We start from the raw sequence: 12,843 nt of genomic DNA on the forward strand, positions 1-12,843 counted from the left end.
GCTAAACTCTGCAGGACACCGGCCCTCCAGGACCGAGTTTGGGCACCCCTGGTCTAATAGGTATGTGCACAGACACGTAGTCTTTCTTCATATGTCGCCACCTACTGGCCTGGCATGAAAATACAGCATTTTTAGTAATTTTCTCGGATTTGTGTAAATCATTCACAACATTGCCGTCTGTATGCACAACTTTTTAAAAAGAAGGAAAACTTTTCAGTTTTTAGTACAATTGCTGTCGTGTAAATGTACACTCCACTGTGCCTTTAAGAAACACCTCTTTCACATGTGAAATCAGTAACAGCACAGTGTTTATCACATAGAGTGATTATCATGTCTGTTATGTTTAGTAAAACAATATACAGTTTCTTCTGCATGATTTGCTCTACCTGAATGTAATAAAAAATTCAAATTTAACAGTTCGTGAGATTTAGGGATACCTCAATTTCTATATACTGTATGTATCAGTGTTGTGCAGTGGTGTTCTGAAATAAGGAGGCAAATTCCTCAAAGTTGTTTTTTTTTAAATCAAATGTAAATTAATTAAAATAAACATTAAATAAACATTACTTACACTATCAGAAAAAGAAGAAAAAAAAAACAAATTCTAAATAGTTTTCTATTTGTTCTATCAAAGCTCTGTAAATATTGGTCACAGACACAGAGATTTGTGACTTCAAATTTCACCAAGCTGATCACTCACTAAAAACTCCCACAGATCATGTTTTCATGCTATTTTAAAGGGGTCATATGATGCGATTTCAAGTTTTCCTTTCTCTTTGGAGTGTTACAAGCTGTTCGTGAATAGATAAGATCCCTAAAGTTGCAAAGACTAAAGTCTCAAAACCAAAGAGATATTCTTTATCAAAGTTAAGACTCTGCCACACCCCCTAAAACGGTTCGTTCTAACACTTAAAAAAGCATCATATGACCCCTTTAAGTCTCATTTTAATGTAACAAAGTGGTTATATCTAAGTGTGTGAGCTGTTTACATACTTTTTTTTTAATCAGTCTTCCCATTAACACCACCATATTGTTCATTCAGACTGATTTGCGAATGCACACAAACACAAGAGGCAGGATTTACTGCATGAACCAATCACAGCCGAACCGGTCATATCCAATCATATCGCAATGGAGGCATTGTCTCCTCTCACGTGACTTTCCCTCATTCATTCTCAATTACCCCCCACCAAACTCACCACATGCTTTTGCGGGTCTGTTAAAACTTAATGGGCTCAGGGGAGGCAAGAGAGTACTGAGTCTCGCTGTAACTTTACCTGCTGGTGTCGCTGTGGGACAAAGTTTCTTCAGAAAAATGAGTGATTTATACACTTTTTAACGGTATATTTTGTAATACTGGCGTAGTTTTATTTTTGTACTACAAATGTTTTTTTTCTCATCCAATATTTTGAGGAGATACTGCCTCCCTTGCCTCCTCGAAGGAAACGCCCCTGATATATATATATATATATATATATATATAGTTGTCTAATAAACCTAAACTTGTCTAATAAAAATGAATTTATTTCTTATTTTATTTATTCATTTATTTATTTATTTGCAACGGAAGAATAATAATAGTTTATTTTTCATTCCAATCTTCATGTCTCACTTTGCCATTTCTCCCCAAATTTATAAACCCACTCAAATTAATTCAGCTCATGGATATTATACACTGACAAATATTATGTCATTCTTAAGTTGTAAGAATAAAGAATAACCTATTTGCAATGATTTCATAAAACTGTAATAATAAACTGAGATATGATTTACCAGTATTTTGCACAATGCAGTTCCTCTTATCAGCTGATCAATTTATACAGTTTATGTTGCCAAAAATTAGTCTTTTTAACCCATTTAAGTTGGGTTTGATCTTAAAACTAATCTAACAAATACAAGCATGGCATTAATACCATGCCAGTTTGTTTAAGTAGAAGGGGTTTATGGTTATTTCTGTGAAGCGTTTAAGCAGCCTCAACTGCTGACTTGTTTTCACAGCTCGGCTCTCTGTGACAAATGCTCTTCCAGTGCGCTGCAATATTAGGTTTGAGCTGCTCATGGCTACACACACACACACACACACACACACACACACACACACACACACAAACGCCCCACCCTGTGGAGACCCAGTGGCAGCTGTGTTCCCCAGGGCTGGTGGAACGAGAAAGACAGCCAGAGCAGTAGCGGAGTGAGCGGTTAGCAGGAGAATTCATGGGATCTGGTTTCTGTCAGGTAAACACCAGAGTGTACGCTTCGTTTCTGTAGTGCCCTTGTGTGGAGCGCGTCTCAGACTGAACATGAACAAAAGAAGCAGACACACACACATAGCTGCGACCATGCTATTATCTCAGTAGTCACAAAACCAAGCTAGTAAATGAGGCGACAAGCCTCAGTGAGCGTGTTGGGAAAACATTAGGGTTGTGTTGTAATCTTCTGGGAACTCTTCTGGTAACCCTCCCTCTTTTTCTTATTCCAGAATTCAGCTATTAAGACGAGGCCTCCCACACAGGGAGTGTATCAGCCAGGATATTAAAGACTATCATTTACGACAAAAGCCACCAAAATTTGTCACCCTCTCGTATGGTTTCTTTTATTTCCTTCTCCCCCCAGACCCCCCACCGCCTCCTTCGGTTGATCTAATGTGCATGTTTACACCTTGGCAGATGACATGCCAAAAAAAAAAAAAAGCATGAAGTGAAACTGTGCGGTCTTATCTGTACTTTCCAACTGCTTTTGAAGGCAAACCACGATACAGTTCTGTACCAGTGAACACAGACGCAAGGTGAGAAAAAGAGATCTATATGAGCGAAACTCAAAAAACCTGTCAACAAGTGCAGATCATACTCATCCCAAAACCAAAAGACAAAATGTAAAATATATTTTACCTTTATAAAAATAATTTTAATTTAGAACCATTAACATGTAATGAAGCCTGTTTCTGCCACATAATGAAAAAAATTAATAAAAGGTATTTGCCACTTTTATCTCACAATTTAGACTTTTTTTTCTTACATTTTTGAGACAGAATGCAAAATTGCGAGTATAAACAAGTATAAACAAATTCTTTGTTTTTCTTGCAGTTATTATATTATCTCACAGTTTTCCCCACCATGGAATAAAAATATCAAAAGTAATGCAACTTTTTATCCCACAATTCTAACTTTTCTTCTGAGAATTGCAAGAAAAAGAGTCAGAGTTCTGATATAAAAAGTCACAATTACCTTTTATTTTTTTATTCCACAGAAGAAACAAGCTATATATAATTATATAATTCTATATTAAAAAAAAAAAACATCCCAGTAGACTTTAAAGCTGATTTAAATCAATAAATAATTTTATTACAATATTTATTCTGTAATATAGGGTGTGATTTGATATGTACTTTTCAGAATCAGAATCAGAATGAGCTTTATTGCCAGGTATGTTTACACATACGAGGAATTTGTTTTCGTGACAGAAGCTTCCACAGTGTAACAGAATGACAGTGATAGAATAAAAAACATAGATAATAAAAAATGTAAAAAGTAAATAAGGAATAAAAATATATAAATTGACAGTTGTATGTGCAGGTATATTACAATAGACAGTTTTTGTATGTACAGGTACTGTATATTATGTGCAAATTTGAGGTGTAGACTGAGTATGAGTGTTAGATAAATAAGTGTATGAGTGAATAAATAGTGTGTGTTCCACAGTTATTGTTAAGTGTTCATGAGATGGATGGCCTGAGGGAAGAAACTGTTCCTGTGTCTGGTCACTTCCGAATGTCCAGCAATTCGTCTCTGGTGAAACTGATTGCAGGGATATAACTAAAGACAGGACAAACTAACAAAAACATAAAAACAACTGCGGAGCACGCCACGGAGGCAGCCATCAGCGTCGGCGCCATCTTTGAAATTTTAACGCACATATATCAAAGTACCATGATATTACCATTTGATAACATCACTTTACCATGTTATCACACAATCCCTTGCATAGCCTACGCAAAGAGGTCAAGTGAAAGCAAAATAATGAAAATACAGGGAAAGCCACTCATGTGATATTATAAACGCAGTCAGATGTGTTTGGCTGAACACTCATTAGGGCCGTTCCTCTGGGCCCCTCATAACCTCCTTATTAAGTGAGCAGAGGTTGGCCTTGCAGCATATCAAAGCAGATAAACCCTTGGACCAGACCACGCTTTCCACTTACAATGCTTAAAAGAAGTATTTAAAAGGGGCCACTTCGTAGAAATCTGAGACCCTGCTTTCAAACTTCATCCAAGAGGCTAAGAAGATAATTGATGACATGCTTTTTTAGAAATAATCCACTTATGGTCCCACATGTGACTCTCAACATCACACACACACAAACACACACTTGTGGAGCAATGCGATGTAAGAGCATATTGTGCTTCTGAAAAGCTCGCAATATCTAAGGATTACATTTAAGATCCTTCAGCACTAAATCGGACTATGTGGAAAAACATTTAGACCTATTAAAAAGGCTCATAGTAAGCATACAGATCATCATTTGTGACTAGCATATGCTTTAAGGCAAATTAAAGGAGTTTCTACTGTACATCTACTGGCTTTTGTTCTTCACAATTGTAACAAAGACATGCGACGATTGCATTGTCACCTGGAGACCGCACGCGCACGAGCGATTCATTCAAGTGAAGTTCGACACACTTCTGCGAATCGATTCTTTTGAACAGTTCGCTTCAAAGAACCGGTTCAAAAAAGATAGTTTTTTTTATATCAACATGGTCCTAGTGCTGGGCGGTATGACCCAAAATTGATATCACGGTATTTTTCAAAATGATACCGGTTTCACGGTACATGACAGTATTTTTTTTCATGCATGACCGGGTGTTAACCATATTTTCTACTGATTGAGAGAGGAAATACTGCAGTATATTGACTTAGAATGCCCTATTTTACTGTCATGATGAGTGAATAGGTATACCGACCAGCACTACATGGTCCCTTGTTATTATATTAAAACCAGCTCTATTTTGTATGCATGTTAATAAAAAGCTATCATACAAAAGTCGAGAACAAACATATTTGTAACATATCTGCTATTCAAGTAACTTTTCGTCATAATTAGTCAATAAAATATGAGCTCAGCTCATTTACAGTCCTTTAGAAGTCCGGAGTCCGCTGCTCGGTTCAGTGAGTCAGTTGACCGGAGAACAAATAGTTCAGTACGGGTTTGTTAACCGGATCAAACCGATCGTTCAAACGAACCGACTCTCAAGAACAATTCACTGGCGAATCGAACACCGCGCTCATGTCCACAGCAGCTAACGTTATCGCGTTTGTTATTCTTTGTACGATCTTGTGTTTTCAAACTTCTGTGCTAGTGACAAACACGTCCGATTTACTAAAAGAGTGCGCAAAGAACGGAGTAGCTAGAGTAAAACCAACAAAAACAAAGTAACGTTATTGTTCTTCGCGATCATTTTAATAGCTATTGAGATTTATATGAAAACAACAATTAATGTACGGTTTTTTTTTTACTCACAAAGCCGTATCCTCTGGATTTGCCCGTCTGCCGGTCCGTTATCACCACGGCTTCATCGATGTCGCCGAAGGTCTGGAAGTGTGTCCGCAGCGACGCGTCCGTGGTGTGGTACGGCAACCCGCCGACGAAGATCTTGGTGAAAGTCGTGTCTTTCTGAATACTGGGATACATGGTTTCCAGCGTCCCATTCACGAACTGATGTAAAAGCATCGGGGCGCCAAATTCAGCGCAATGTAACGTTAGATACGAAACGCGCGCGTTATAAATAAATATAAATAAACAAATAACGACCGACTCTCAAGCTACTCTCCAATGGCTGCGAAGGCAGCGAGGTAGATAACGTTAGTCCTTTGGCTTGTGGTTCCCGTTGCTCTCCGTCATGTGCCAAACTAGTCCATGATCGGAGAAACCCTGGCGGCAGGTGAAGCGCTCTCTCTCGGCTACAGCAGCACTCAGAGCAGCTCACACCTTCCTGCCTCCCCATCCAGTGCACCCCTCCTATCTGTGACGCTCACAGACCCTGCCTCCTCACCTTGTTTCCAAACTGCACCTGTCTTTGTTCTGGGACTCTGAAGAAACTCTGGCTTTGAGTCTTCCGTGTGCTTTTGATGGCAGACTACTGTATTCTCTACGCTTGATGTGAATACTTGGCTTAATACTTGATTTTTTTACAACCCATAGCGCAGTAGTATTTCTTTTTTTTTTTGCAGCTACCAACAGATTTATCCATTGAAAAATGACCCATAGTCTATATTAGCCACTCCCTTACGAAAATTATCCATGGTTTTATTAAAGTGTAGTGACTATGTTTTTTTGGTATACTGATTACCATTTGTATAACCACATTTTTACTACGAATGCCATGGTTAAACCATGGTTAATTTGTGGTTACCATGATTTAACTATATATGGTTAATTTTTTCGTAAGGGCTGTAAGTCAGTGTATTGTTATACACTCTAAAAAATGCTGGGTTAAATACAACCCAGTGCTGGGTAAAATAGGGACAAACCCAGCAATTGGGCTGTTTTGACCCAGCAGTTTGGTTAAATGTTTAACCCAACCTTCTGGGTAGTAACCCAACCGCTGGGTCAAAACAACCCAATTGCTGGGTTTGTCCCAATTTTAACCCAGCATTTTTTAGAGTGTAGGTGTCAAATTATGTGTTTTTAAATAACTGATGTCAGTATCACTTTGAAAATCTGGAATTCAAAGTCTGCTTCTTGAATTGTGAAATGAATGTAAATTAATATTGGAATGAATCATTTCTCAGATTTAGATCACAATTATATTTTCACTCAAGCACTATTTTGCTGATTTTAGCATTTGTACTTTTGTAGAAGCATTGATTGTCTTTGTTTTGCGTATAAAAGCTCGGAAATTAAATTAACATTTAACAAATATTTACTAAATATTTACCAAAAAAAAAAAAAAATCATGTATCGTGTATTTGAAAGCAAATATGCAATTATTCATGGAAAAGCTTGTCTGTGCTCAAAAAATATTTAGGCTTAAATTTAAGATTTATGTCATTTGAATTAATTATCAAATTTCCATCCATTTTAAACAGTTTTAACATAAACGGATAAACTAAATGCATATTTGTCAGTCACAAATAAAAAGGGTAAAATTTCTGCACTTAAAAAAAATCATGGCATTGTTTATTATTAACTATTTGCATCTATTTGATTTTATTGAAATAATCATATTTTTAAAATACATTTATTCAAATGGCTTGAACCAGCGCAAATCTGTTAATGGTGAAAATTACATTTAAACTGATAAAATATGTCTATAGCTATATTATTTAATTAAAAAGTAAGTTGTAAATAAATTATATATTTATTGATGATAAATATATAAATCTGGTTATTGCAATAATATTATTGCATATACTGTGTGTGTGTATATATATATATATATATATATATTACATTGCATTTACATTTTGTCATTTAACAGACACTTTTATCCAAAGCGACTTACAAATGAGGACATAATAATAATAATATGTATTAATTTATTACATTATATATATTATATTGCACATATATTAACATAAATTGCACGTGTATCTAAAACACATTTTGTTTATTAGTAATATTACAGAAATATTACCTGCTACATTTATGTATGAATGACAAATATACATCACATAAAGTTAATCAGTTCATGCTAAAACTGTGTAATGTAAATGGATGGAAATTTTAAATGCATTTTCATTTTTTTAGGCCTAAATATTTTTTTCGAGTGTGTATGTTTTGAAACTGTCACAAGGGGGAACTACTGCCCAGGATGCCAGGTATTTGGGCACAGTTATCGGTCGATGCAGATAATCTGAAAATGGCCAAAGGCTGGCCTGTTAATCAGGCTATAGGTGTGTCACTAATTTCAGTACTGGAGCAGATTTGACTCACAGTCTTGGCCTGGCTGGTGGCAGCAGCGGGGCTCGGCTCAGGAGGGGATTTGCCAGCGGTCACGCGGGATCCGTCTGTGCCAGCAGGTGACCTTCCAGCCACAAGTGAACGCAGGAAGTGACCCGCCAGTGACCTGCCAGCGGCAAGTGAACGCAGGAGGAGCAGGAGATGAAAACCTGCCACATCCTCAGAGAAAACAACACACAATTATTACAGTTGATTTATGAATGTAGATTTTGGAAGGTACATAAATGTATATATATATATATAGATCCAGATTGTGCCAGGGACATATGCATGGTTTCTTCATCTGCTAGGTGACAGTTGCATATGCTTGATCAAGGGTTCAGCATCAAAGAACTCAACACCAGTCTGTCAGTCACTCACATACTGTCATTTAAATCTACAGAGCAGCCTTATGTGGGAACATTAACACCCTAGACGCTCTGCTCACAGGACCCACAGGAACTACAGCTCTGGCCTGAAGGCTAGTGAGGGAAACGTTTCTCACGCCTGCAGCCTGCAAGTCTGAAGGGGAGGGCGATCAAAGAAAAGGGAACAAAAGTTTAAAGATAGTTGCGGAAAGGAAAGAAATGAGAGACCAGAAGCATCATTTTTCACTTGATCGTTTTAACCAGTCACATTGCTGCATTCAGTAACTGTACGTATGCAAACACTCTTGTGATATCAGGAAGATCTGTTTTCTCAGCTGCTGGGCTGTGAGGTGGTTTCATGTCTGTTCTGACAGAGAGAAAATACACTGCTAAATACATATAATGAAATAATCTTGTTGGGATTATATATGCAGTTGCTTTTTGGCAAAACAACAGTGTTATTTTTTGTATTATTTATGCACTATTATGGTACTTATTAATATATTGAATTACAGTGGGTACGGAAAGTATTCAGACCCCCTTAAATTTTTCACTCTGTTATATTGCAGCCACTTGCTAAAATCATTTAAGTTAATTTTTTTTCCTCATTAATGTACACACAGCACCCCATATTGACAGAAAAACACAGAATCGTTGACATTTTTGCAGATTTATTAAAAAAGAAAAACTGAAATATCACATGGTCCTAAGTATTCAGACCCTTTGCTCAGTATTTAGTAGAAGCACCCTTTTGATCTAATACAGCCATGATTAAGGGGGTCTGAATACTTTCCGTACCCACTGTATATTTTGTTTATATTTTAAGTTTCAGTTTTATCAATTTGTTATGTGCTTTTGACATTTTCATTTTTTTTAAATATTTCTTTTTATTTCAGTTTAATAATTTAAGTACTTAAACGTATTTTATTTCAGTTAGTTGGCCACATTTCTAATTTTGTAAGTTCTTTTTTAATCTAATATTTATATTTTTATTGTATTTCAGCTTGATTTCGTTTAACAAAACATATTTTTAAGTGTTTTCATTTTAGTTCATTGGAATTTTAAAAACCTAAAAGTGATGTTTTTATAAACCTGGAAATGTCATGAAAATTAATACATTTTCTTTTCATGCCTTTATTTAATATGTTAATATTAAATGAAATTATTAAATTAAATGAAATTTAACACGTATAAACATGTAATTTTTTCTATTTGTAAGTATAAAAAATGTGTATGTGTAAGTAAAAAATGTAATCACAAACTAAAGTCATGTACATCCATTGGTTATAAAAAAATGAAAACGATGAAGCACATTCAATTATTGGAATTATGACATTTAATAACAACATCACTGCAAAATATTTTTTTTTCATAAATTTATTTAAAATGTAGCATCTGGGTCTTGGATTAAAACCAGCTGAAATTCACTGATTTAATATAAACACATTTTACGTTAAAATCTTAAAGGGATAATTCACTCAAAAATAAAAATATTTGTCGTAATTTGTTCACCTCCATGTCATTCCAAACCTGTATGTTTGTGCTCCACCTTACTGTGAAGCACAAAAGAAGATATTTAAAAAAAAGTATTGTGAGAAATGTTCTTTCGGACCCCATTTTGAGGACGAAAAAACAGTCAAAAGACCCTCTAAATTAAAGAAAGAAAAAAAATCCTGCTGGTTTGTAGAGAATGTGAGTAAAATGATGGCAGAATTTTCATTTTTGGGTGAACTATCTCTTTGACATAGCTTTTGCTGTGCGTTTACATCTCTTCCCCTCTATACATCAGAATAAACTTCACCCACAATGGCAAATGCCAGTGTCCAACACATCTATCAGTCTAATACGCCACAGCAACAATGGTGCAAGTCAGAGTGAGGCGCAGACAGGCTCCACAGCATTGTGCTGCATTCAGCTCCTCGCTTCTGCCTCAGCAAGTGTCTTACAGTCGAGTCTGACCTCAGTGCTCTTGAAGACGGACAGCACAACAAGTGAAGTTGTTGTACATCCAGTACACAGTAAGACTGCTGGCAACTTGGTTGAGAACATGAGAAGAGCGAGACTTAGGAGTGACTTTATTGGCACGTCTTTGCTAAGTATTAAGGCTTTGGTGTTGAGCACTCATGGAGACCTCACACCCTCTCCAGCCTCAAACTGCGACCTGCAACTGTTCACACCTCTCAAACCTGAAAGGGACTGAAAGACCCTTTGTCTGCAGACAAATGTCTCTATCCAATGACTTTAACCCCCATCTCAAAAGATCTTCTTATTTTATTTTTCCACTTTTTGACTTGTTTAGTACTGGACAATGATCATGTGAGGCCTGGCTGAACGGTTACTAGTCTTCTGGCATGTAGATTAGAATTTGTCATTAGATTTACATAATACTTAGAAGATTTTAGATAGATATCATTCATTACCTGTGAAACCTGTACTGTTTAGGTCCAACACCTTGGCTGTTTTATCACAGGAGATTTTGCTTCAACCCTGATAAAATGTACAGCATTTGTCAAACTCAGTCATTCCACCATGTTATCAAAATGATTGTTTTTATAGCTGAATTGATCTTTTTTTTGTACATTAATCATCTTAATTTAGGTCAAATTTGCAACCGTCACCCATTTTTTGAAAATTAAAATTTGCTGAACATTTACTCACCCTCAGGCCGTCCAAGAGATAAGTTTGTTTCTTCATCAGATTTGGAGAAATGTAGCATTAATATCACTTGCTCATCAGTGGATGCTCTGCAGTGAATGGGTGCCGTCAGAATGAGAGTCCAAACAGCTGATAAAAACATCACAATAATCCACACCACTCCAATCCATCAGTTAACGTCTTGTGAAGTGAAAAGCTGTGTTTTTTAAAAGACATTTTTTACCTGCAAAATGTTGCTTTCAGCTAAAACACAAGTCCGTAATTCATAATAACGCTTCCTCCAGTGAAAAAGTTGTCTCGTCTGAATCAGGAGAGATATGCACAAGTACCGATTACAAATATGTTTTGTAATTTTGATGCGAGAAGGACGACGGGATTTTCAACTGGAGGAAGCGTTATTATATGGACTCACATACAGTGTTGGTGTAACTAATTACTAAGTAATTAGTTACTGTAATTTAATTACTTTTCCCTTGAAAAAGTAAAGTAAGGGATTACTCTTATTTTTTTCCTGTAATTTAATTACAGTTACGTCTTATGTAATTTAACTTAATACTGTGTATAAAGTGTAGAGCATTTATACACAATACAATAGTGGATTTAACATCAAAATGTAAAGTCTAACCTTAAAATGCATGCTTTTCATGTACCCTTCACGCTGGTTATTAGCATATTACTGGGATATTGGTTAGTTATTACTTACAAAACACATATTAATGTCTTATTCTGCAAGACCTTATTCTTAATCCTACCCAATTCTTAAACTTAACAACTATTTTACTAAGTATTAATAAGCAGTAGTATTTTGAGGCAAAAGTCATAGTTAATAGTTAGTTTATAGTGAGAATTGGACCCTAATCTAAAGTGTGACCTGAATAATTTATGTAGTTACTTGAAAGAATTAAAAGAACCATTTCATGTCTATCCTTGTGTCATTAACTTGTCGAGGTTTATATAGGATTTAGAAAGTAATTAGTAATTAAATACTTTTTGGAGAGAGTAATTTGTAGAGTAATCTACTTACACTGTTGAAGCTGTAATTAGTAACTGTGATTAATTACTTTTTTAGAGTAACTTACCCAACACTGCTCACATATTAGTGCAAGAAAATAAAACCCCCCCCACTTAAATCAGAGTCGTCGTTTATATAATAGCTTGAATTGTTTTGGTGGACAAACATGGTTTTCGGAAGGTTAGGCACCCTGGGCCTGTATGTATAAAACTTCTCAGAAATGCGCTTAAGAATAGTCTTAAGCTTTGACTTAAGTGTCAAAAAATTCTTAGTAAAAAGTAGGACTTTTCTAAGAGTAGGAGACTTTTATAAAGACGCTAAAAGCAACTTTCAGTAAAGTCTAAGACTGATTCTTAAGTGTTGACTGAGGTGACACTTAAGTGTTGTGAACTAAGGACTACAATGATGTCAACACAAAATGGCCGACCTCGACCTCTGAATCAGCCAATAGTGAGCCTGCTCATGTGAAGTCACAGCAGCACAACACCAATCATTTAATGTAACTACAATAAAATCATTTAATTAAGACTGAAATATTTTAATTTAAATGTATTTTTAAATGCTTTGCATTGTGCAAAATGATCACAAATTATTACTAATGTGTTGTTTAATGGTATGTCTCCTCATTTACAGTTAGAGCAATGATGTGTCCCTTTAGAGACTTTTTTCAAAAACCCAGCAACAAAATAAATTTCTTGGACAAACGTTATCTACATTCCCAGACTCTCCCATGACGTCATAAAGGCGAGTTCATTGATCTATATAAATATAAATATAGATCAGTGAACTCACCTTTACGAGGTCATCTAGCAACATTAAGTGACCAGTTTTAGCTACTTTCGATTATAAGCAGTTGGCAACACTGGTTAGTGG

The 12,843-nt window shown here is 35.8% G+C and overlaps 1 protein-coding gene across 1 annotated transcript in view; it reads right to left on the reverse strand.

Annotated features, from left to right (window-relative positions):
• The window catches only part of LOC107697017 (RNA-binding protein 38-like), a 24,936-nt gene extending 18,917 nt beyond the window's left edge, over positions 1-6,019 (reverse strand). The window contains exon 1 of the mRNA XM_016497634.1: positions 5,515-6,019. Coding sequence (XP_016353120.1) covers positions 5,515-5,724 — 210 coding nt within the window. The 5' untranslated portion in view covers positions 5,725-6,019. The remainder of the gene's footprint in view (positions 1-5,514) is intronic.
• Positions 6,020-12,843: the final 6,824 nt, after the last annotated feature.

Source organism: Sinocyclocheilus anshuiensis, unplaced genomic scaffold, assembly GCF_001515605.1.
Source record: "Sinocyclocheilus anshuiensis isolate Anshui unplaced genomic scaffold, SAMN03320099.WGS_v1.1 scaffold130, whole genome shotgun sequence".
In the NCBI taxonomy this organism is placed as follows: Eukaryota; Metazoa; Chordata; class Actinopteri; order Cypriniformes; family Cyprinidae; genus Sinocyclocheilus; species Sinocyclocheilus anshuiensis.